General features: G+C 38.3%; 1 protein-coding gene across 1 annotated transcript; it reads left to right on the forward strand.

The window, feature by feature from the left end:
* Positions 1-9,257: 9,257 nt before the first annotated feature.
* Positions 9,258-10,804, forward strand: LOC121763894 (microsomal glutathione S-transferase 3-like). Its single transcript, XM_042159989.1, has 4 exons — positions 9,258-9,459; positions 9,567-9,642; positions 10,120-10,292; positions 10,451-10,804. Exons 1-4 carry the CDS (start codon positions 9,347-9,349, stop codon positions 10,524-10,526), a joined length of 438 nt encoding a protein of 145 aa, XP_042015923.1. The 5' UTR covers positions 9,258-9,346; the 3' UTR covers positions 10,527-10,804.
* Positions 10,805-26,759: the final 15,955 nt, after the last annotated feature.

The following is a 26,759-nucleotide window of genomic DNA, read 5'->3' on the forward strand; positions in this document are numbered from 1 at the left end:
ATTAAATTCACATTGTGATTTTACCAGCACCAAATTCGAGCTTGTAAAAATAAATCATCAATTATTCGAAAATAAATAAATTCACCCCACATCAATTATTCAAAACAGCCACGTCACCTATCCAACGGAGTTGACTCGGTCAACCCACAATCATAACACCGAACCAAAATTAGGTCACCAAAGAAATCACATAATAATTCCACTCGTCATTTAATTCATGGCATTAAAAGAAATAAAAGAAATCGTCTTAGGGTTCGAAAATTAGGGTTCAAAAAGTGGGGCGTTACAAGTATAGTCCCAGTTCGTTGATTTTGTCTCTTAAGCTGATTTACATTTTGAGTCATGCATGCGCCGTACGTACCCGTTTCCTGGACCCAGTAGATAGAGTGGTTAGCTTTTATTTCCTAAGTCCAGTAGTTTAAAATTCTCGACCCACTTGTTGCGTGGCAGCAGCCGAACCCTCCCAAAACCCTCCAAATGCATAATAACTCATCCGTCCTCGTGGGATCGATCTTTTACTTCTCTATACTAGCCAATAGTGTAGTGGGTTGAGGTTTTTGAAGCGGAAAAGTGTGTGTCCAACGACCAAATTCCGAAGGATCCACGATCTCCTAGACCCTGTGATCTAGCAAATCCTCTGGACCTAGGGGTTTGTGATATATCAATAGCACAACGCACTAACATGCTACTTCAGAGAGTCACGACATATACAAAGTGTTTTAACCACTGTAAAACAATAACATAACGACAAAGCAATGACATCCCATAACAAGGAACGAATTCGCTTCCTACATACACATCGAACATCGACAAATACCAACATCAGAAATTGAAAGTGCTATAAACTTATGTTAATTTATTCTCATTTAACAATCAATCAACAGGAGGTGACAAATTTATTGGCCACAAGTGAGTAATACTCTAATTGGGACTGCGGAAAAACATTACAGTTGAACTCAAAATAAAAGACGACCTACGAAAATTAGAAACACTCAACAAAGTAGAAAAATTCAAAACTTACCGGTATATATTTTCATAAGCACCTGCACCGTTTTTATTGGCAAATCTATGTGTCCGTCCTTTCACCACTTAACTGTAAATTGTGGGAAGCTTGTGCAGTAGCCAGTAGGGTTTTCTTCGATGTAGTCGAGCTTCTATTTTGAAGGTAGAAGAAGAGAACTCAATGCACCGGCAAAAAAAAAAAAAGGAAAAGTGGAAACATTTACCCAAGCGAAAAAATTAAAACTAACCGTAGATTTGCTCGTTCGTCTTCTTGTTGCTGCGCCAGTTCTTTCACCGATCCTGGGAAGCTTGTGCATTAGGGTTTTCTTCGATGAAGTCAAATTGAATTTGATTCACAATTTTGAAATTAGAAGATGGGAGAGGGGCCAAAGGAAAGAAATTCAAAAATCGAGGGCAATTAACTCCATCGGAGGGTACGGAGTTAGATACGAAACTGGGTGAACAGTTCATGCCTCAGTTGGAAAACACGGGCTTTGAACTACACCAATTTGGCAACCAATCACAAGGTTTAACATGGTTATGAATCCGTGAAACGGAGTAACCAAACGAATCCTTAAAGGTCCAAGTATGAACCTTTTTGTGACATCCATGACCCAAAACATGCTTTATTTTATATATTAGCATTTATATTCATTGGAATTATAGATATATAAATGGATTGCTATCACATATGGTATTATTTATGAAAGGTTGAATTAGTTATATAATCATGTATCTAGATGTGTACAATTAAAATGATAAAATAATAGTATAATACTATATGTTTATGTATATGTCCGTACGAGACTAGGAATAGGTGTGAATCTCATTTCCATGACCGACTAGAAATTACTATAAATAGGTCTTGAAGCAAAATTTTGAAAGAAGGAGACTTTGGAGTCGAGAGGCAGAAAGTGAAAGTCCGAAGATGAAGAGGTTAGGGACGTAACTAAATTCTTAAATTGTCTCTTAAACACACTCATCTTACTACATATTTAGGATCAAGGTTTGAAAGGTACGAGGAGTCAGGGGCTCAATTAGATTATCTATCTTAATCAGGTGTGTATAAATCACACTTTTAGTTTTACATGTGTTATGTGGTTGATTGTTATATGTTGAATTGTAATGAATTATTGGATTATATGGTGTGAAATTAATATGGTTATGTGTTATTTGATATAGATGGTGGAATATGATATGGATATGGGATCGGTGCAATGGATATGATGTTGTAAATGAATTATATGATAGAAATATGTAATTGATGTTTTACATATGATATTGAAAGTATATGAATCATGTGATTAAAGAGGATCTGTGACAGCCTTGTACTGGATCTGGAATTTTAGAGGGACCTATGAGTCCAATTACAGAGAGGCCTTCAGGTCAAATACAGAGGGACCTATGAGTCCAATTACAGAGAGACCTTCGGGTCATAGAGGAATCCCGGGCAGATACCAGGCTTGACTGTTACAGAATAATAAACAGAATAGAGTGGCATATGCATATGAGTATGAAATGGTTTGTTTTTAAATTATGTTATATATATTGTTTCTGATTATAAGTATTGATAAAAGAATATGTTTGATGTTTGTATCATGTGAGATTAAAGGTGGAAATTTATATATACTGAGTTGTGGCTCATATAAACAACTAAATTTTTCAGGAATAAGATAGCAGTAAAGTTTTGACTGACATGGGTAATAGGAACTCCACGTGTTATCAGGTTCGGTGGCTGACGCATATTGGCAATCTTCTCCTCCTCATCATTTTGCATGTAGATAAATGTATAGTATATAGAGTGGTGAGAGAGTTCCACTACTGTGTAAAATGTTTTTGAAATATGTACTTGATATATGCTGAATTTTAAAGAAATGAATTATATAATATGTGCGTTCTATGAATTATACACGTGTATTGATTGCTTTTATGACAAGAGATTTATCTATTATAAGAGTATACGCCAGAGGGGTTGAGGTGTCACACTTTTAAATGACAATATGTATGCTTATTTATTTAAATTTTCTCAAGAAAAAAGGTAGTTGATAAACATATTAAACTCATGTCGGTTTGTATGATCTTTCTAATATCGTGTTGTTTATACTATTTGTCCCGCAATGGATGATTGAAATTACTTTATAAATTAAAATCGACAATCCATTCACAAGTGTTTTAGAAAATTGGAAATAACATTCTTTCAAATAAAGGCATAAAACAAAACCATAACTTAAATTATACAAATGCTTCAACTAAAAACCATCCATAGACTTCTTAGCTTATTGATGTCCTCCCTTGTATCTAGTGGATGTCTGTGTACTAATCAGCCTAGTAACTTTGCGAAAGATATGATGAAACTGGATAGATAATCTATTTCAAATAAACCATCAAACAATTATAGGCAAGAAAGTAAACGAGCCTCTATGGCCCACTAGGCTACTCTAGATTAGATGGATGTTTACCCAACTTCAACTGGTTCAAGAACGTGAATTGATAGAATGGTGCTATATAAGGAGTATAAAAATGAAATGTTTCCTAATATGGAAACACCATCATCTCTGCTTTTTCATCCCTCTTACTTAATTCTCTCATTATTAGTATTTCTACTTTTTCATCTCCCTTACTTAATTCTCTCATCATTAACTTATAATACAACACTTCCTAAATATCATGCCGGAAAGCAAACGTTTCCTTACTATTCTATTACACTTTATTCATTTTCAAAATTATGCCTTTTCTTTAAGTAACAAGGAATATGTTAGTAAATAAATTTCTTTATTCAGTGTGATTATTTATTGATATGTTAAATAAATTTGTCAATAAAAGTGACAATAATAAAAGTGACAATTTAGGAGAGAACTCTAGAAGAGATGAAGCTCACAATATTATTGATCTAAGATGTTGATTGGTTCCTCAAAAATGGTATTTACATGCCTCTATAAATAGGCAAAAAGTCGATAATAGTTTAAGGGTATGATTGGTTGTCTACAAATAACTTGAAAAAAACGCTAACTCTATCTTTTGTTTGGTTGTTTTGAAATATTAATGCTAAGACCCGGTATTAAAAGCATCCACAACCGTGTTCTTGCCAGTGGCACGGTTGTGGGCCCGACCCCACTTTTTCTGCCTGCTCTCTGGCAAGAGCACAACACCCACAGCTGTGTTCTTCCGCAAGGACGAGCATAATTAATTTAAAATTCAATTACACAAAAACATTTCCATAATACTAAAATTCATTAAAAAACCACAATAAATATTACAAATTACAAATAAAATAAAAAAGACATAATTAAAATCCTAAAAATTAAAAATTACATAATTAAAATCCTAAAAATTAAAAATTACATAATTAAAATACTAAAAATAAAAAATTACATAATTAAACTCCTAAAAATTAAAAATTACATGATTATTGGCTAATATTACCCGAGGAAGACTACGCATCTGGCGGCACCAACCCCAATTGTTTTTTGAGACCCAATATCATGTCCTCGTGTGTTTGAAGTTGTGTGGGGGTCATAGTTGACCTATTGGCCATATTGAGTTGGGCCAAAAGGGCCCACAGCGAGTTGTTCGGGGGTGGAGGTGGAACATAGGGTGCGGGTTCGGGGGCGGGGGCCGATGGAGTCGCGGAGCGCCGGCGGTCGGCCGCCGCCTTCTTCCTTCCTTGCGGTCGGCGTTGGGAACTGCTTGGTCTGGGGTCGGGGCTACCCATGTTAGCTCCGGCGAGTTGGCTAGCCACTTCTTCGGAGCCGGAGTCGGATAGGGATACCGACCTTGACCGTTTGGAGGAGCCGCTCGAGGAGGATGTTACGCCTCCCATATACCTCGGGTGGAACCGCGTTTCCTGCCAAACGTTGAGGTACTTGAACGACTTACCGTTCAAGGATTGGTAGGTGCTCAGCGCGGCAGTGATGATGTCGACCTCGCTCCGGACGCTCCCGCCATTCCGCGACTCCTGGAGGAAATAGCCATTAAACTTGCCAATTTCTTCGTTGGCTCGGCCGATGCAGTTGCGCACCATACTCTCGTTGCGCTCGATCGTTCCCGGCGGCCGGTTTGCATTGTACCGGCGAGAGACGCGCCACCAAAAGTGATCGCCAGATTAATTCGTGCCAACCGCCGCATCTTCGGAGATTTCGAAGTACGCCTTGACCAATTTATCCATCTCCGCCGGAGTGTACGGTGTTCGGACACCGCTACGAGTAGGAGCCGGCGGAGTTTGGGAGGGGGGCGATCGGCCTAGGCTCCGGTGTCCACCCGTATCGCCCTTCGGAGGCACCTTGGTCGTCTATTGGGTATGGCCGGTAGCCACCCGGAACGGCCGAATCTTGGGTGAGAGGAGGGGCCGAATATTCTGTTTCCGGACTAGGAAACGGTTGTGCACCAAACCATTCGGGGTTCCAACCGTGAGAGGGCGGGTTGTCATCGCCTTGGGCGGACATTGTTAGGGTATGAGAGAATGAAGATGAAAATGGATATGAGAGAATGAAGATGAGAATGGATATTGGAGAATGAAGATGAGAATTATGTAGTTTGATGTGAATTTTTGGGTGTGAAAGTGGGGATATTTATAGATGAAAGTGTGTATTTTTGGGGGGAAAAAATAAAAATAAAAATAAAAATAAAAAAAATAAACGGTAATAAACGGTTATAATTTTTTTGGGAAGTGATTTTTTTTATCGGTTTTTTAATTAAAAACCGATTTTAAATTAAAAAAAAAATTTAAAGGCAACCAATCGCCGCACGACACGTTAGCTGCTCGCTGGCGCGGCGCGAGCGCAGCGGCGGCGAGACACATCCGTTCCAGCGGCGCAGACGGCGGTGGCGACGGCTGCCACCGTTGCGGATGCTCTAAATGGTGACCCGCCGCTTTCTCTTGTTAATTAACAAAAGAAGCATGAATATAGAAAAATAGAAAAAAATGATCAGCCTTTTAGGCCATCCACAATCCCATCTCCATTCTATCCCCAATTTATCACATCTCTATACTATTAATGAGCCGATACCACTTGTTACTCCATCTCTTCATCAAGAGATAGCACTTGTAACCTTCTATCTCCAAACTATCGCATCTCTCCCAATATTTCAATTCAAATTTAATTTTTTCTAAATAAATTAATTAAAATTGAGATGAAAATATGCAATATTAGTTTTTAAAATAATATTCATATTTTTATTGAAAAATCTAAAATTTATATAATTAAAATCCTAAAATTATAATTTATTTAAAGCAAAAAACATAGTTGCCAAATCCTAAAATTATATAATTTGAATCCTAACGATTGCCAAATCAAGTCAACATGTGCTCGACTAGATCTTCTTGAAGTTGGGTGTGGTCCATCTCATCGTGTGTCCTTGCCCGGATTTGTATTTACTCGCGCATTTGAGGCAGCACACTTCGGCGTGGTGGACTGTTGACAGTGGAGTTTCTTTGAGTTAGCCATACTTCAATTGAGAATGAATAAGGCCATCCGTATCCCTGTCTCTTAACCGCCTCATCTCTTCACTATTCATGGGCCCCACTGTACTTTTCTCCCCATCTCTTAACTAAGAGACAACACCTGCATCCCTCCATCTCCTAACCGTCTCTTAACCATGTCATCCCTTAACTATTCATTAAATTTCATTTTTTATTTTTATTTCCAACAAATTCAATTAATAAAAACACACTTCATTAAATAAAATAAAATTACAACTTAAAATTCTAAAAAAATAAAAAAAAACACATAATTAAAATCCTAAAAAAAATAAAAAATACATAATTTAAAATCTTTCGCTCACTCTCTCTAAATTTAAAATCTCAAAACTTAAAGAAGCATAAGAAAGAGTTGTCTAATGACGACTCTTTCATTATTCGACGTATTCCTCCTCCTTCCTACGTCGATCTTCTTGTAGCGATTCTTCCATTATTTGACTAATTTGCTCAAATGGATCCATGAATGGATTAAATTTGGGAGAAGAATAATGTTTTGAGATGAAGAATGTAGAGTGTTTGAGTGAGAATAGAGAGTTTTTTTATGGTGGATTAATTTGTGTGAATGATTTGATATTTATAGAAGTGATTGGGGGCTTAAAAAATATAAAAAAAATTAAAAATTTGTAAAAAAATGGCTATAAACGGCTAGTATATTTTTTTGATTTTTTTTATTTTTCAAATTTTTCCTGAATTTAAAAAAAAACAAAAAAATTCAACGGAAATTAAAGACGCCCACTCGCGGGCCGGCGAGTGGGCGTCAGGACGAACCAATGCTCGCCACGTGGCCAGCGTGCGTGGCGAGCTGTCTCGCCCGCTGCCTCTCCGCGGCGAGACAAGGGACGGGCTTGGGACGAGACGGAGCCCGCATCGCTGTCTCGATGCGGTTCGTCTCTCCGAGACGAGATAGAGCCCGCATCGAGACGCGATGCGGGTGCTCTAATCTTTACAGAGAAGAATTTTAGTGAGTGAGATAGTGTTTCTTGGTGTAAAATAATTTATGTGAGGTATGTGTATTTATAGAAGAGTTTTAGGATGAATTTGATACTTCAAAAAAATATTTGACCAAAAAATTGCTATAAAGCGGTAACTTTTGGGAAATCGAAAAAGTTTTACTCCCTCCGTCCCATAAAAATAATGACAGTTTCTTTTTATATCCGTCCCACAAAAATATCTCATTTTCATTTATAGAAAGTTCTCACAAACTCATTATTCATATACATCAATTTATTTATAACTTATACCACTAGAGCTCACCATTAAATACTAATAATAATGTGAGTCCCACTATCCACTAACACTATGTTAACTACCCTTCTCATCGTCTCTCTTACTTTACCAATTATGCATTACTTCCCGTGCCGTCTCAAATGTTCTATTTTTTTTTGGGACGGAGGGAGTATTAATTTTGGTATTTTTTTAAATTTTTCTGATTTTTTTATAAACAAACGGTATTAAATGATGCCACTCGCGAGCCGGTGAGTGGGCGTCACAGCCCAATCCAAGCTCACCAAGTGGGTGGGGTGGGGTGGGGGGAGAGGGCTGTCTCCAAAATTTCTCTCCCCCGCGAGATTTTTTGGAGATGGGAAGCTTGCAGCTTGGCATTTTAGCCATCTCGTCTCGGGGATACGAGATGGAGATGGTTAAGAACTGGGTTGTGGATGCTCTTAAGTTTAAATCTCGATATCCAATAATGTACTAGGAAATTCAAATACCCGAGACGAGATGGAGATGGTTAAGAACCGGGTTGTGGATGCTCTTAAGTTGAAATCTCGATATCCAATAATGTACTAGGAAATTCAAATAAATACATCATCCTAATCTATATTTCTGCTGTTATTCCCTTTGTTTCATTAGTGACTTAGTGTTGGAGCATTTTTTTAGCATGAAGATTAATGTATATATTTAATATTCTCCACATCCCAACTAAGTTGAGTCATATTCTTTTTTGAGACATCCCAACAAAGTTAAGTCATTTCTCTTTTTGACAAAAAAAACATCCAATTACTCTTATTTTATTTCATCACCTATTTTTCTCTTTCTTATCTCTCCTACTTTTTTCTCTCCTATTTATTTTTTACTTTCATTTAATCTATTCAACACAATTTCTTAATATACGTACTCAAAAATTATGTACCAACTTACTCGGGAACTTGGGACAGAGAGATTAAGTTAATGGAGCTACAAAAGTAAAAAAAGAAAATAAAATATAATAGTAAAGTAAGAGAAAATAAAAGAAGAAAGATACCTTTATTCTATTTTGTTAAAAGAGAAGAAATTCATATTAAAAGGAATATGGTCCAACACTAATAGATAAAGAGAGTATGTGTTTACACAATATTTTTTTTGTCTCAAAAAAATTGTCCCACTTTCCTTTTCAATTTGTCCCACTAACAAAGTCGTACTCCCTCCGTCCCACTTAAGAGTTAAGATGTCCACATTTCCTTATTAATTTGTTTTACTCAAGATGTCCACTTTCTATATTTGGAAATAAATTACTCTTTTCTCATTAAAACATTCAACTATATTTTCTCTCTACTTATTTTACCTAACAACTCCTTCTAAAATCCCGTATCACTAAAACATGTGGATATCTTAAATGAGGGGAATAAAATATTTCACTTTTAAAAAAAATATGTCTCAAATTTTAATACTATAAAAATTATATTTTATGTATAGACAGAATATACAAAATAAAATCTCCTAATATTAAGTTATTTAAAAAATTAGAATAAAATTTAAAAACAAAATGGGCACACCCAATTATGATGGCGCATTAAAACCAACGATAGTCCTCGTAAACACCACCACCAATTGAACTTCTCCCCTCTCTCATTTTCATTCTAAAACTAAGATCTAAAAATTTTCGAAATGGCTGGCGTTGAATTGCTACCCAGGGAGTACGGATACGTAGTTCTTGTTCTGGTTTTCTATTGTTTCATTAATTTCTGGATGACTGCGCAAGTCGGCAGAGCCCGCAAGAAGTAATTTTCTTTCCACATTCTTTTTTTTTTCTTTTCTTATTTGTGACTTGAATGTGTTGTGAAGTCGGATTTTGGGGTGTGAATTGCTGTGTGATTTCTGAATGAAGGTATAATGTATCTTATCCGACTCTGTATGCGAGTGAAGCTGATAACAAGGATGCCAAACTCTTCAATTGTATCCAGGTACTTCTCTGTGTGTGTGAATGTGTTTTTTTCCTGGTTCTGCATTGGATCTTGTTGATGTTGCACTTGGTGAATCGCATAACTTGTTTGGAATTTATGTATTGGGCTCGTTCAATTGGGGGACGATATGAATTTTAATGTGAAATTGGTAAAATATGAGATAGATAAAAAGAAAAAGATTGATTGAAATATTGTTAGACTGACCAAATATGGAAGTGATTGGAGACTATTGGTTGGGGATGGAGGGAGAATAACTTTGTTCCTTTTCAAGTAATGTAATTAGTTAATGCTTATTTCAATTCTTTTGGATAGTTTTTGGGTGTTACAGAAGAAGATTTGGGAAATGAATTAGAAAAAAACAGGACAATGTAGATGGTGCATTTGTCAAGGATAACAAAAATGTGTTTGTTTTAGGAAGGACTTTTTTCCATTCTTTGTTTTAATGTAAATTGTAAGTGTGCTTGTATGTATGTGCAGAGGGGGCACCAGAATTCACTGGAAATGCTGCCCATGTTCTTGATGTTGATGATTCTGGGAGGTATCAGGCACCCTTTGATTGCTGCATCACTGGGAGTTGTTTACTGCGTCTCTCGAATTTTCTACTTCAAAGGCTACTCCACCGGTGATCCTCTGAAACGCCTGTCCATCGGGTAAATCATCCCCTTCCATACTTCACAATTTCAAATAGGAAAAGAAACACACAATTCGTTGTCTTTCAAAACCCAAAATAAACGATGAATCTAGGCACGACATCATTCTTACGCATTCATTAGGCTGTATTCTGGTTATAACTATTTTGGTAATGCAGGAAATATGGTTTCTTGGCCTTATTTGGGCTGATAATTTGCACAATTTCATGTGGAGTTGGTATGCTTACTGCTTGATGAAAAGGATATGCTTTGGAGTCTTGTGTTATTTAGTTGGTGGTAGTTGGCATGCTTCTTTCCACTTACTTTATATCATCCGCAAACCAGTTTCTTTACCTGATTTGGCCAATTCTAAGGGTGTATTTTGTTATTCTTACAATCTTACTCGCACCTTGACTTGATTTAATGAATACAGCTTCTACAATCATGTAACTGTATATTTTTAGATTTTGAGTTTAGGATGGAAGATTGGGATTACAGAGCTTAGTTGAATTGAAAGGAGCTCTTTAAATTTAGATTTGAATTTCAATAAATCTAATTGCTTGATCTAAATAAGTACTATTTCTTACCCAAATTCACATTCTATCTTATTAAATACTCCATCCGTCCCCTAAAAATAAAAACATTTAAAATGATACGAATTTTAATGCAAAATAGGTAATGTAAAAGAGAGATAGAAATAAAAGCGTGTTAGTGGAAAATGGTCATATCTCACAAGAGAGACAGAAGTTTCCTAAAACGAAAATTTTCTATTTAGGGGATGGAGAGAGTACTAAAATTTACTCCCTATTCAATCTATTAGGAATGCTACATTATATACCTTATGTGAGTACCATCTATGAGTATCATGCTTGTTTAAGGAACGTTTAGTGTCATTTGTTTTATTTTATACATTTAGTTTGATTTTAATACACTTAAAATTATTATTGATAATTTCAATTTTACAATTTTCACTAAAATCAAAGTTCGATTGGTTCGTTTCCTCCGTATTTTAAATTTCATGGGAAAGAACAAATTTTTGAAATATTTCATAATATTAGGCTCCAATACACCAAATTTAAAAGTATGGGAAATGAAAAAGAAAAGGTAAAGAATAAATAGATCTAACTTCAAATTTTCAACAATAATCTATGTTTTCATATTTTAAGAAACATAATTGGAAACCAATGTATTTTTATTTCACAAATCACAAAATTTGAAGTTCACTTATAAATAAAAAGGATAAAGTTCAATTTTGGTCCCTTATGTTTGCCTTAAAATTCTTTTGGGTTCCATATATTAAGTTTGTGACTCTTTGGTCCCTAACATGTTGTTTTGATACATTTTGGTCCCAAACATGGTCAGAAACTTAATTTATGAGACCCGAAAAGAATTTTATGGAAAATATAGGGTGCCAAAATTGGACTTTAGTCCTACACTATAATTAAGTTATTAAATTGGTCAAATATTTTGATTGTTAATTTTAATAGAAAATGGTTATTTTGGATCAAAACAATATATGTTTTGGTCTTTGGAACCAAAAGATACCAAAACAATATGTTATGGACCAAAAGGTCACAAACTTAATGTATGAGACTAAAAAGAATTTTAAGGCAAATATAAGGGACCACAATTGGTTGAACTTTAGTCTAAATAAAAATGTAAGCCTGCTTCAGTATTTTGCATATGAGAGAACTAGAGGAGGAGTTTAGAGTTGCAATAATTATTATCACATTCTATGTTCAAATAAATGATGAATAATTTTCAATATTAATCTGCTGATAACGTTTATGTACAAACCTAGTTATGTAAACTTCAATGTTGGTGACACCATCAGCCTAATTACACATTTCAAATTGTATTCTGGTTTCTCATAATAAGCAATCTGAATACACAAATGCATCCATTGTTTCTGAAACCTCCTTTCTCCATCATGTACTCTTTTTGGGATCAATATATCTTGGCTACGACCAACGCTTATCCAATCACGAGTACGTTTCTAGACGCTGTTGGTCAAGCCGCTGCATGCCAAGTTGATCAAGCTGTCGATCAAGCCGCTGCATGGCGAGTTGATCAAGCTGCTGTTTGCAATGCTGAGATTACGCGTGATAAACAAGTCATCAACTCCAGACGAGCCAAGGCGACAGAAAAGATAAAAGAGACGACAAAGGCTGCTGCACCAAAAGAACCAATCCGAGAGCTCACACGAGCTACAACTGTGATTGAGCCTAGCATGCCAGCTAAGGTGGAGGACCACCGTTGTACTTGGAGAGACGTGTTGCTCAATGGAATGAAGAAGAGAGAGATTTTGCAGAGTTTGTTAAAGTAGACTAGTACAATGTTCAGAGTTTGTTAAAGTAGATTAGTACAATGTCCTAGAGTGAAGAATATATGTATTGTAACTTGTTACATTCGGTGCAATGAAAAATGCTGATTTGAGAGCTCTCTCCAAACATAACTCTTGCATGTGTATCTTCATAGCTTCCGCAGCTTCTTTTCATGGTATCAGAGCAGGATCTCTCTGATCCTGGCTCTCTTACTCTTGTTTTTTGTTTCCTTTTCTTCACTATTCAAAATGGCAGAAGCCAATGAAACTATTCCAGTGGAAACACTGCCACCAATCTTCTCTCAGCTACCTCAAATCTCAGTGAAGCTAACTGATGGTAACTTCCTCATGTGGCAGCAACAAGTTGATGTTGTTGTGTAAGGCTACGACCTTGAAGGCTTTATCACAGGGGACACCAATCCCCCTCCACAATTGATTCCAGATCAAGATGGAGAGTCCATGGTTTCAAATCCAGCTTACATAAGTTGGCTGAGAAAAGATAGGAGAGTAGCTGGAAGGCTCTTGTCTTCATTATCAGAGAATGCTCTAACCTTGGTTGTAGGGCTCAGATCTGCTAGAGACATATGGTGTGCACTGGAGACTAACTTCGCAAGCCGCTCCACAGCTAAGGTGATGCAATATCGCCAGCAAATGCAAAATTTGAAGAAAGATGGAATGTCTATGACAAATTATCTGGGTAAGATGAGAACATATTTTGACTTGCTTGGTTCAATGGGGTGTAGAATCTCAGAGGCTGAGCAAGTACTCCACATTCTTGGAGGACTAGGGCAGGACTATGATCCAGCAGTATGTGCAGTAACTTCAAGGTCAGATCCATCAGCAGTCTGGGCAGAAGAGGGAGTCTCAGAATTTCAACAACGACATGTTTGAAGCAACGAATGGAAGAGGCTTTGGAGGAAGATTTCTGAGAGGGGGAAGAGGTGGTAGAGGTTTTGGCCGAGGAAACAACAAGATTGTTTGCCAGCTGTGTGAGAAGCATGGTCATTCTGCAGCAAAATATTGGCATAGATTCGAGCAAAACTTCACACCACCTCAAGTCCAGTTCAGAGGAAGTACTCCACAAAAACATAATCAAGGATTCTTTAATCCTTCAGCTCATCTTGTGCAGTTAGTGCCTAGGTTTCCTTCATCATCCTTCTCTGTTGGAACTCCATCAGAGTTTAGCTATGGATCAAATGCATCTTCAAGCTGGTATTCAGACTCAGGAGCAACACACCATGTGTCCAATGACTTGACCAATCTCAACATAAGCACTGAATACACTGGAGGTAAGAATCTCTTGCTTGGAAATGGATCTTCTGTTAATATTGCAACTATTGGAGAAAGTGCATTTAAATCTCACTCAGCTAAATTCTCTAGAAAGCTTCATCTTAAAAATCTTTTGCATGTGCCTAACATCACTAAAAATCTTCTGAGTGTCTCCAAATTTGCTCAAGGCAAATCTGTCTTCTTTGAATTTCATCCAAATTTTTGTTTTGTTAAGGACCTGAGTACCAAGGAGGTAGTGCTCAAAGTAACTCTTGAAAAAGGCCTATATCACTTCCTAGTAGATCATACCCAATCAAGCGTGACACTGTCCCCATCTCTCCTTCCAGTTCAGAGAGTCCAGCTGTCCATTCCCTGAGCTTGAGCAACTCACATTCCAGCAGTAGTTCCAACCGAGTTTCTAGTTCTGTTTTGTCTTTGTGGCATAGTAGACTAGGGCACCCTACTCTAGCTGTTGTTAAACTTGCTCTCAACAGTTGTAATATTCCCTATAATTCAATGGAAACTGCTTCTCTTTGCTATCCTTGTTGTGTGTCTAAAGCTCATAGATTACCATATTCACATTCTGTCTCTCAACACAGTGCACCACTGGAACTTGTTCACAGTGATCTTTGGGGGCCTTCTCCAGTTAAATCTAGAAATGGATACTCTTATTATTTCTCATTTGTTGACCATTTTTCTAGATTTACCTGGATTTACTTACTCAAGAATAAAAGTGATCTCACTGCTGTTTTTAAGCAGTTCAAGGTTATGAGTGAAAACCTGCTAGGATCAAGAATTAAGACTCTTCAATCAGATTGGGGAGGTGAATATCAGAGATTAGTTCCTTTTCTAAAGGAGAGTGGGATAGTGCATAGAGTCTCCTGTCTATACACCGTACAACAAAATGGTTTGGCTGAGAGAAAACACAGACACATTGTAAAAACTGGCCTAGATTTGTTAGCTCAATCCTTCCTCCATCAGAGGTTCTGGGATGATTCCTTTGCCAAAGCCGTTTATCTTATCAATCTTATGCCATCTAAAATTATCAACAACATTTCTCCTCATGAGGCTCTCTTTCTCTCCAAACCTGATTACCCAGCTCTCAGAATCTTTGGCTGTCTGTGCTTTCCTCTTACTAGGCCTTATAACAATCATAAATTCCAATTTAGATCCGCTAGGGGCATTTTTCTGGGATATAGTACCTCTCACAAAGGATACAAAGTTCTTATGTCTGAAGGGAAAGTCATAGTGACTAGAGATGTCATTTTTGGTGAAACTGTTTTTCCATTCCAAAATTCTCCATCTCCTTCTGCTACTGCTGCTCCATCACCACCATCATGTGATCATTCTTCATCATCATGTGTTCTCTCTTCCTTGCTTCCTATTCTTGCACCTACTGTCTCACTTCATAGGGAAAATGCTGCACCAGATCACTCATCTGGTACAAAGTCAGTGAACAGTCGTTCACCACAGCCACCACCTGATGTTCAATCATCTGATCCATCACCTCATCATATTTCTCCAGTTGTTCCAACAACCACTCAAGCAACTCATTCAATGACCAGGTCAAAATCTAGAATTTTTAAGCCTAGAGTCTTTACTCTTTCTGTATCATCTCATCTGCCTAAATCAGCTCTAGAAGCCTTACTTGTTCCTTGTTGGAAATCTGTTATGTTGAGTGAATTTAATGCACTTCTTAACAATAAAACATGGATATTAGCAACACTTCCTCCAGGCAAGAATCTTATAGGGTGCACTTGGGTTTTCAAGATTAAACTTCACTTGTCTGGTGTCATTGCTAGATATAAAGCTAGATTGGTTGCTCAAGGCTTCTCTCAACAGCCTGGGTTTGATTTTAATGAGACTTTCAGCCCAGTTGTGAAGCCCACTACAATCAGAATCATCCTCAGTCTTGTGCTGTGTCTCTTGGCTGGGCAGCAACTCACCTTGATGTGAATAATGCCTTTCTTAATGGTGAGCTTAAGGAGGACATATACATGAAGCAACCAGTTGGTTTTGAACAAGGGGGTCCTCACTTGGTGTGCAAACTCAACAAAGCAATCTATGGACTAAAACAAGCTTCTAGAGCATGGTTCTTCACAGTTCATTCTATCCTGCTCAAGCTTGGCTTCTCCCAATCCAAATCTGATGCTTCCATGTTCATTAGACATAGATGTGGGGAGGTTATCTAATTGCTTATCTATGTAGATGACATGCTCATCACATGGACTTCTCAAGACTCCATTCAGAAGGTGATATCTCAGCTCAACTCTTGCTTTTCATTAAAAGATCTTGGGGAGGTGAGCTTGTTCTTGGGAGTTGAAGTTGTCAAGACTACTGATGGAGGTCTACATCTTTGCCAATCCAACTACATCAAAGATCTTTTAAAGAAAACTAACATGACAGGAGCTAAAGGTTGTCTAACTCCAATGATTTCGAACTCAGAATTGAGCAAAAACTCTGAAGAACCAGTTTTTGATGCAAAACTCTACAAAAGCATTGTAGGAGCTCTGCAATATGCTTCTATTACCAGACCAGACATCAATTTTGCTGTCAACAAAGTGAGTCAGTACATGGCTGAACCATTAGATACACATTGGAGGGCTGTGAAGAGGATCTTAAGATATCTTTCAGGGACTTTAGATTATGGAATTCAAATTAGAAAGTCTACTGGTAAGGTTTGTGCATTCTCTGACTCAGATTGGGCAGCAGATCTAGATGATAGGAGATCCACCACATGAGTGTGTGCCTATCATGGAATGAACCTTGTCTCATGGTGTGTTAAAAAGCAAACTGTGGTTGCTAGATCCAGCACAGAAGCTGAGTATAGGAGCCTAGCTCAAGCAGCTGCTGAAGTGAGTTGGTTGTCTTCTATGCTTGGTGAATTGAAGATTAAAAAGAAAGGGAGTCAAGTGATTTGGGTGGACAACTTGAGTGCAATGGCATTGGCTTCTAACCCTGTCTTACATGAAAGAACTAAGCACATTGAGATAGATATCCACTTTGTTCGAGATAAGGTTCTGAGCAGGGAGATTGAGCTGAGGCATGTTCCAACGGTGGATTAAATAGCAGATATATTTACTAAACCCTTGAGTCATCAACCCTTCGTGAAGCTGAGAAAAAGGTTGGTATCTCAAGCTTCACTCGGTTTGAGGGGGCGTGTAGGAAGAGATAACAAAGTTGGTCAAGCCGCTGCAATACAAAGTTGATCAAGCTGTTGGTCAAGCCGCTGCATGCCAAGTTGATCAAGCTGGAAGAGATAACAAAGTTGGTCAAGCCGCTGCATACTAAGTTGATCAAGCTGTCGATCAAGGTGCTGCATGGCGAGTTGATCAAGCTGCTGCTTGCAATGATGAGATTACACGTGATAAACAAGTTATCAACTCCAGACGAGCCAAGGCGATAGAAAAGATAAAAGAGATGACAAAGGCTGCTGCACCAAAAGAACCAATCCGAGAGCTCACACGAGCTACAACTGTGATTGAGCCAAGCATGCCAGCAAAGGTGGAGGACCACCGTTGTACTTGGAGAGATGTGTTGCTCAATGGAATGAAGAAGAGAGAGATTTTGCAGAGTTTGTTAAAGTAGACTAGTACAATGTTCAGAGTTTGTTAAAGTAGATTAGTACAATGTCCTAGAGTGAAGAATATATGTATTGTAACTTGTTACATTCGGTGCAATGAAAAATGCTGATTTGAGAGCTCTCTCCAAACATAACTCTTGCATGTGTATCTTCATAGCTTCCGCAGCTTCTTTTCATGGTATCAGAGCAGGATCTCTCTGATCCTGGCTCTCTTACTCTTGTTTTTTGTTTCCTTTTCTTCACTACTCAAAATGGCAGAAGCCAATGAAACTATTCTAGTGGAAACACTACCACCAATCTTCTCTCAACTACCTCAAATCTCAGTGAAGCTAACTGATGGTAACTTCCTCATGTGGCAGCAACAAGTTGATGTTGTTGTGTAAGGCTACGACCTTGAAGGCTTTATCACATGGGACACCGATCCCCCTCCACAATTGATTCCAGATCAAGATGGAGAGTCCATGGTTTCAAATCCAGATTACATAAGTTGGCTGAGAAAAGATAGGAGGGTAGCTGGATGGCTCTTGTCTTCATTATCAGAGAATGCTCTAACCTTGGTTGTAGGGCTCAGATCTGCTAGAGACATATGGTGTGCACTGGAGACTAACTTCGCAAGCCGCTCCACAGCTAAGGTGATGCAATATCGCCAGCAAATGCAAAATTTGAAGAAAGATGGAATGTCTATGACAAATTATCTGGGTAAGATGAGAACATATTTTGACTTGCTTGGTTCAATAGGGTGTAGAATCTCAGAGGCTGAGCAAGTACTCCACATTCTTGGAGGACTAGGGCAGGACTATGATCCAGCAGTATGTGCAGTAACTTCAAGGTCAGATCCATCAGCAGTCTGGGCAGAAGAGGGAGTCTCAGAATTTCAACAACGACAAGTTTGAAGCAACGAATGGAAGAGGCTTTGGAGGAAGATTTCTGAGAGGGGGAAGAGATGGTAGAGGTTTTGGCCGAGGAAACAACAAGATTATTTGCCAGCTGTGTGAGAAGCATGGTCATTCTGCAGCAAAATATTGGCATAGATTCAATGTTGGTGACTCCATCAGCCTAATTACACATTTCAAATTGTATTCTGGTTTCTCATAATAAGCAATCTGAATACACAAATGCATCCATTGTTTCTGAAACCTCCTTTCTCCATCATGTACTCTTTTTGGGATCAATATATCTTGGCTACGACCAACGCTTATCCAATCACGAGTACGTTTCTAGATGCTGTTGGTCAAGCCGCTGCATGCCAAGTTGATCAAGCTGTCGATCAAGCCGCTGCATGGCGAGTTGATCAAGCTGCTGTTTGCAATGCTGAGATTACGCGTGATAAACAAGTCATCAACTCCAGACGAGCCAAGGCGACAGAAAAGATAAAAGAGACGACAAAGGCTGCTGCACCAAAAGAACCAATCCGAGAGCTCACACGAGCTACAACTGTGATTGAGCCTAGCATGCCAGCTAAGGTGGAGGACCACCGTTGTACTTGGAGAGACGTGTTGCTCAATGGAATGAAGAAGAGAGAGATTTTGCAGAGTCTGTTAAAGTAGACTAGTATAATGTTTAGAGTTTGTTAAAGTAGATTAGTACAATGTCCTAGAGTGAAGAATATATGTATTGTAACTTGTTACATATGGTGCAATGAAAAATGCTGATTTGAGAGCTCTCTCCAAACATAACTCTAGCATGTGTATCTTCATAGCTTCCGCAGCTTTTTTCAGAAGCATCAATGGCAACAAAAGCTGAGATGGAGAGCCAAGCATTGAATCCGGAAGGCAAAGCTCTTCCCCCGGAAGCGGCGAAGGCGATCAACAAGAGCCCCGACGGAATCAGCCTAAACGCCGCCACAACGAAGGGCCCCGTTTTGGGGAGAACTTCCTTCATTGCCACCATCACCGTTCCCTAGAAGAAGAAGGCCGATATCATAAGCCCCCATTCCAACGCCAATTCAACCAACGTATCTCTCGTCTCCCCTCTCACCTGCTCTGATTCTTCACTGATCACACATTCAACATCCAGCCCGGTGCCTATGCAGTCGATCTCATCGGAGTCGGTTTTGTACTCCGATTCCATGGCCTTGCTCCTTGCTAAGAAATTGGATGGAGCGATTTGATTAATAGGGTTCCTAATCGATTGCGAGAATGCATTCCGCCTCCGGAGAGTGATTGTGAAGGTGTTGGGAGCTCTGGCGGCGGCGTAAATGGCGGTGGTGGCGGCGAAGGAAGAGCTGCAGCAGCAATTCACCGCCATTTTGTGTGATACAGTGAGAGGAGTATAGGGATTTGTCATGGACATGAAACCTTCATTTCCACAACACTGTGATTATATATGTGGATATGCGTATGCCCACAAAATACATGTTGAGTGATCACCAATTATAACTATCTGAGGTCTTTGCTTAATTGTTCACCTCGGGGTAATTCTTTTGTTGTTCTAGAGTATAATTAATGTTCCATAAGTGTACTGGACTTTTTTTTGTTCTTGCTTTGGGAGGGTCATGCGTCTCTCGTTAATGAAACGCATCACGGAGATGCGTCTTACACAAAGATACATGAGAGACATGCGTCGTTTGTTTTTTAAAATTATTTTAAAGACGCATAAGCGTCATGCGTCATAGGGAGAGACGCATCTCCATCATGCGTCAGCTTTTTTTTATTTTATTAGACGACGCATGACCGTCATGCGTCTTAGGGAGACGCATGAGGCTCATGTGTCTTTATGTTAAACAAAACAGACGCGAGGCGAGTCAATAGCTCACATTCTGCGTGAGAGAAAGAGAAATTTCTTTAACTCAGGCGATTTCTTGGCGATTCCGGTGATTTCCCGTCATAATTCGGTAAGTTTCCTTCAATCTTTCAACATTCCTCCCTTATTTGTTGTTTATTTGCATATTATGAGGGTTTCTAATAAATTTATCTTAAACTTACTAAATTAGGGTTTATAGAAAAAAATTGTCTCTAAATTGGTTTGTATATATTTTTGCAGAAATCATGCAAGTATTTGTGAGTTTATATTGAGGTGGTAGAATAGTTCAACTTCCTCAAGTGGGTATTTGTTATGATCCTCCTCGTGCGAGAGCCTCCATCGTATTGAATTCGTATATTGCATTCTCTGAATTAGTTGCAATGATATGTGCTAAGATAAGAATAGATTCATATCAACACTCCATCGAAATATCATGGAGGCATTGTCTCTTTGGTACCGGTACGAGTTATATATGTACTGGGGTTGACAGTGATGAAAATGTGATGTTTATGTTCAATGAGGCTCTAAATTCTACTCGTCATATTGAATTATCTGTTGAGTATTCGTCTGTTGGAAATTTAGAAATCCCACCAGTTGTTGATTATGGTGTTGGATCATCAGCGAGGGCTGAGCATATGGGCTTTGATTGTGGTATGAATGAGCAAGTAGATATTGCAGATGCTGCTGATGTTGGAATGAATAATCAAGTGAATGTGCAAGAGCATATTGATGTTGATGTTGTACGAAGAGACCTTGATCCACCATTGTCGTCATCATCATCTGATGCTATTTTAAGTGATGATTCTCCAAGTGATGTTTCTAGTGATGAGGAGATAGTGTGTAAACCCATCGTGCAAAATGAACAACCACTTCAAGAATACGTTCACAGTGGGTTGAAATATTTTTGCAGACCACCGAGTGGTCCTTCTGAGGTACCTGATGTTGTTAATGAACATAGTACTATGTACTGGGATGAAGCACACCCGTATCGGATTAATGCGGGAACAAAATTTGATAGCAAGCTGTATGTGAAGACTGCTATTACTTAAGGGTAAAGGCTCTAATGTGAAAGGCATGGTATGGGCATTGGGTGTCACAACTCAGGTGCGTAAATACATGCGAAGACGACGTGCACTACGGGAGGAAAGTCTTGTTGCGATACAAGAGCTCAACAAAGCCAAAAAAGAAAACTGGTCTCTTTGTTACGATGATGAACTGAGATGGGGGTGACCTCAACAAACATGTCAGAGAGCTACAACAAAGTGTTAAAAGGTATAAGAGAGTTACCAATTAGAGCTTTGGTTGATCTGACTTTTTGGAGAACAGTGCAATGGTGGGCAGATAGAAAAATAGAAATACAACATACCGAAGGTCGGTTAACCCCGTGGGCGAGGGACAAACTTGTTGCGAATGATGCGAAGGGGCAAATACATTACTGTTCAGTACTTGACCGAGAACTAGGCCATTACCAAATTCTAAGTCGCACACGTTTAGAAAAAGGACATGCAAAGGGCAATAACAGACAAGAGGTCGAGGTTTTGGATTCAAAGTGCACTTGTGGGAAGTGGCAGATGTGGAGAGTTCCTTATTCACATGCTTGCGCCGTTGCTAGAGATAGAGGTAACATTATATTTGAACTCATTTATAAACACAACCACAAAGCTACATGGGAAGCACAATACTCTGGTGGCCCATTTCACGCACTAAGACACGAAGACTATTGGTCTAAACTTGGATGGAAATTGCGTATCACCCCTGAGCAGTTGCTTCCTCGAAAGCGCGGACGAGGCAGAGCAAGGAGGATTCCTAATCAAATGGATGTCCGCCAGAAAGATGAACCGAGAGCTCCCCGCAAGTGCAGGAATTGCGGCGTAAAGGGGCATGACTGGAGAAATTGCTCAGTCGGTCGTGTTATGTAGGATCCACCCACTTCTTGCAGTGCAGGTATTTTTTTTCTCAATCTTTGATTTTCAGAAATTTAATTTGCCTTTATTCGTAGACTGTTTGTATGAATGGACAAAGAAGAGACATTTCTTCTTTTTAAATTTTGTTTTAGGAGGTGGAAAAGATAGACGTCACCACGGTTCGTGAACCGCCGGTTCACGGTTCGGAACCGGCGGTTCCGGTTCAAGATTTGTTGGAACCGGAACCGGCCCGTCGAAGACCGCACGGTTCCGGTTTATGAACCGTGAACCGCCGGTTCACTTGAACCGGCCTAACCGTCGGTTGTTACCCGGTTCCGGGCCGGTTCGGCGGTTCGGCGGTTTATCCGATTTTTTTTTTTTTTTTTTTTTTTTTTGCATTTTGTAAATTGTAATTCAAGTTTAAAATGTAAAAAAACTTGCGTAAATAACATTAGAATGAAGCGATGTACAAATGTAATTTTATTGATACAAATTACAACTTCAAAATTACAAATTACAACTTTAAAATTACAAATTACAAGTTAAAATTTACAAATTACAACATAAAAATTAGAAATTACAACTTCAAAATTATAAATTACAAAAGACTTAAAGTCTTCATTACAATTTACAAAATTACATATTCGAAATAAAGGGGAGAAAAAAGAAATAAAGGAAAAGGACTTGAGCTCAACTTAAATTTAAACTTAAATTTAAAATTTAAGTTGAAATATAAGTTGAGATGCCTACGTATCCTCAATGCTCAATTGCATTTTGGAATCAAAGTCCACGTAGTTCTCTTACCTTGCTTACCTATTTGGCTTGATCGGAAGTATTGGCGCCTACTCTTCTTCGTCGGGGAAGTAGTCTTGGTCGGGTTGTACTACTAGTTTGTCCCAATCCGGTTCTTGGTCTCTAATTTCGGCGGAGCACCAATCATCAAGTAACATGGTGGCTTCCATGTTTTGTCCGGTGAGCCTACTTCTTCGGTCGTCCAAGACGTTGCCTCCAACACTAAAGGCGGACTCGACGGCGACAGTCGAAGCCGGAACCGAAAAGATCTCCTTGGCCATTGATGCAAGGATGGGAAAATCTTTCTCGTGTGAAGACCACCAATCTAGGACGTCGATTTGTTGGGGAACAGGACCTCCTTCTTCCTCATTGAATGAAAAGTGTGAGTCTAAATATAAATCTAACTCACTTACCGATGTGCCGTCCTTCCTCCGCTGCTGAAGGCGTATTGGTCCGCCAATTGGGATTGGGTGTCGGGGTCATCAACTTGGAAGAAGCCAAAGTTCTGTGTTTGACGGGGGGGTCTAGGTCGAACTTGGTGGGTAGTGTTGTACTTGACTTCGTAATCGTGAAAGAGAGCCTGCAAGTCGAACTCAAAATTTCTTTGGAGGCTTGGGAGGTGGGGGAGGTTTATTTGGAATGTTTGGGCAAGGTTTATGTAGTTGTCGTCGTCGTCAGTTTGCAAAGCTCGGAGTGGTTCAAGATCAATAGAAGCTAAACTGTTGTAATAAAATTCTAAAATTTTGAAAGTACCAACTAGTTTCCACTTTGGATCCAAAACTTTGGCAAGCAAAAAAACTGTTGGGATCTCATTGAAATACTTGAGCCATTTTTCAACCATGTAATATAAAACACACATAAGCTCAAGATTGTTTGCGGAATTTTTCATTGCAGTTTTAAAACCAAGTGATATGATCATGCAATGTTCTAAAACACGAACGGATGTGCAATAATACACACCCGATAACTCCATAGTGGCACTTCGAAAATTTTTGAATAATTTAAATAAACTCAGGCTTTGTTCCCAACAAGAAGATGTTAGATATAAATCATCAACAGGGTAAGTTCGATAAAAATCAACTAAATAGTCTATATGCTCCATTGTAGATTGCAACATGTCATATGTAGAGTTCCATCTAGTAGAAACGTCTAAAGTAAACTTTGTGTACCTTATTTTCTTCGAGTGGCAATACTTCTTCCACGCCTTGCCAATTTGAGGCTTCCAGTGGATCAAGGATACAGCTGTAGTAATAGGTTGAATATGTCTTTGCCATAAAGACAAAGCATCTTGTACACATAAGTTTAAAATATGACAAATACATCGTTGATGAAAATACTTACCACTTATCACCGGGGAGCAAGCCGCAATTAAATCGGATATACTTGCGGTGTTGGCGGTTGCGTTATCAAAACCAACCGAAAATATCTTGTTGCATAACTCATACTCATTCAAAACTTGAATAATTAAAGAAGCAATTGCTTGTGCGGTGTGTGGGGAAGGAAATTGTCTAAAACCAATCAAACGTTTATTTAAAGACCAACTATTGTCTATAAAATGACAAGAAATACCCATGTAAGAATTTCGTTGGAAAGAATCCGTCCACACATCGGAGCAAATATTAACTTTGTGCCCCAAGGTGGATAGACTCTTTGCAATTTCCATTTTTTTTTAAATACTGCCGGTTGTTAGATCTTTGAGCAGTAGAGGGGGGAATTCTTTTTGCAGCAACATTAAAAGCTTGTTGCATAGTCATTTCATATTTTCTGTCATTAAAAAAATTGAACGGCAAATGTTTCATTGCCGCCCATCTTACCATGGTATCGGTAGTATTTTTGGGATCGTATTTAAATAGTGGCGTACCTGTTTGAGACGATGAGCCGGCGGGGAAGTTGATTTGGGTTTGGGATCTAGAATGCCCAAATTCCACGGGGTGTTTTGCCTTCAAATGGCGTGTGAGAGTACCATATCCCCCACCGATTACAAATGGATAGACTTTATCGCAATAGTTGCAATAAGCTTTGAACTCGCCTGTCTCCACGGTAGTGGTCGAATCATCAGGATTAGAAATTACAACCGGGACCTTCTTGTAATGTTTGGTGAAGATGTCGGATTTCAACTTTGGAGGCATCTTCTTCTTTTGTCTCCCGGAAGGAGGAGGAGCTTCGGCCTCCTCGTCATTTTCGCCAACTTGGCCGGCGCTAGAAGGTGGGAATTGATGCGATCCATCGTCGCCTTCGTCCGATGATAGATTCACATCGTATTCGAAACGCGAAGCCGAATGTGGCTCTTCGTCGCCGAGGGTGGCAAGTAACAAGGCCGCATTTCGATCTTCTTTCTCCTACGAGAATTATACACATTAAAACATATAATACTAACATATTAAAACATACTAACATATTAAAACATATTAAAACATACTAACATATTAAAACATACTAAAACATACTAACATATTAAAACTTACTAAAACATATTAAAACATATAAAACTTACTAAAACATATTAAAACTTATTAAAACATATTAACATATTAAAACTTACTAAAACATATTAAAACATACTAACATATTAAAACTTACTAAAACATATTAAAACATATAAAACTTACTAAAACTTACTAAAACATATTAAAACATACTAACATATTAAAACATATTAAAACATACTAACATATTAAAACATACTAACATATTATAACATATTAAAACATATTAAAACATACTAACATATTAAAACTTACTAAAACATATTAAAACATATAAAACTTACTAAAACATATTAAAACATATTAAAACATATTAACATATTAAAACGTACTAAAACATATTAAAACATACTAACATATAAATCAAAGGAAGGACCACGCTGAGGCATTCCACAATAGGCCATCTTGCACAAGCATATAAGAAAAGGCGGTAGTCCGCACATAATCTTTTTCCGAGCAAGTATACCAAATGATGCTCTCAAATTAAAGACTTATCATATAACATATTAAAACATACTAACATATAAATCAAAGGAAGGACCACGCTGAGGCATTCCACAATAGGCCATCTTGCACAAGGATATAAGAAAAGGCGGTAGTCCGCACATAATCTTTTTCCGAGCAAGTATAACAAATGGTGCTCTCAAATTAAAGACTTATCATATAACATATTAAAACATATTAAAACTTACTAACATATTAAAACTTATATCATATAACATAATAAAACATATTAAAAAACTACTAACATATTAAAACTTATTATAACATATTAACATAGTAAAACATTTAATTTAGAAGTTTAGAACTTACTTGTAATCGAAGAGCGGCTCGCCTTCCCACCTCCTCCGCAACTTGTGCTCTAGAAGGGGCACGACGACGCCGAGAGTCACTTTGATCTTGAGCAATGCCCTTGCCCCGATCACCACCACGACGAGATGAAGACATGATATTATGGAAATTGGAAGTAGAGAATAGATAGTAGTGTTTATGTGAATATGACTATATGATAACGTGAACAAGAACAACGTGAGTAAATTATGAGCGCAAACAACGTACACAACTTGAGAGAATGAGGATGGAGAATAGAGAAATTGAGATTGAGAGAGAAATTCTTATTAACACAAGAATGGGGTGAGTAGAAATGGAAGAGGAGGGGGTATTTATAGGGGAAAATTGTGATTAAAAATTTAAAAAAAAAATCAAATTTTTAAAAATAACGCCGAAACCGCCGGTTCGCCGCCGAAACCGCCGGTTTTCGGTGGAACCGGCGGTTTACGGACCGTTTGAATTTTCAAATTTTGAAAATTGCGGTGGGAAACCGCCGGTTTAGGCCCGGAACCGCCGGTTTAACCCTGAAATTGTGAAAAGGCTAGGGAGTAGGCCTGA

Source organism: Salvia splendens, chromosome 14 (assembly GCF_004379255.2).
Source record: "Salvia splendens isolate huo1 chromosome 14, SspV2, whole genome shotgun sequence".
Taxonomy (NCBI): Eukaryota; Viridiplantae; Streptophyta; class Magnoliopsida; order Lamiales; family Lamiaceae; genus Salvia; species Salvia splendens.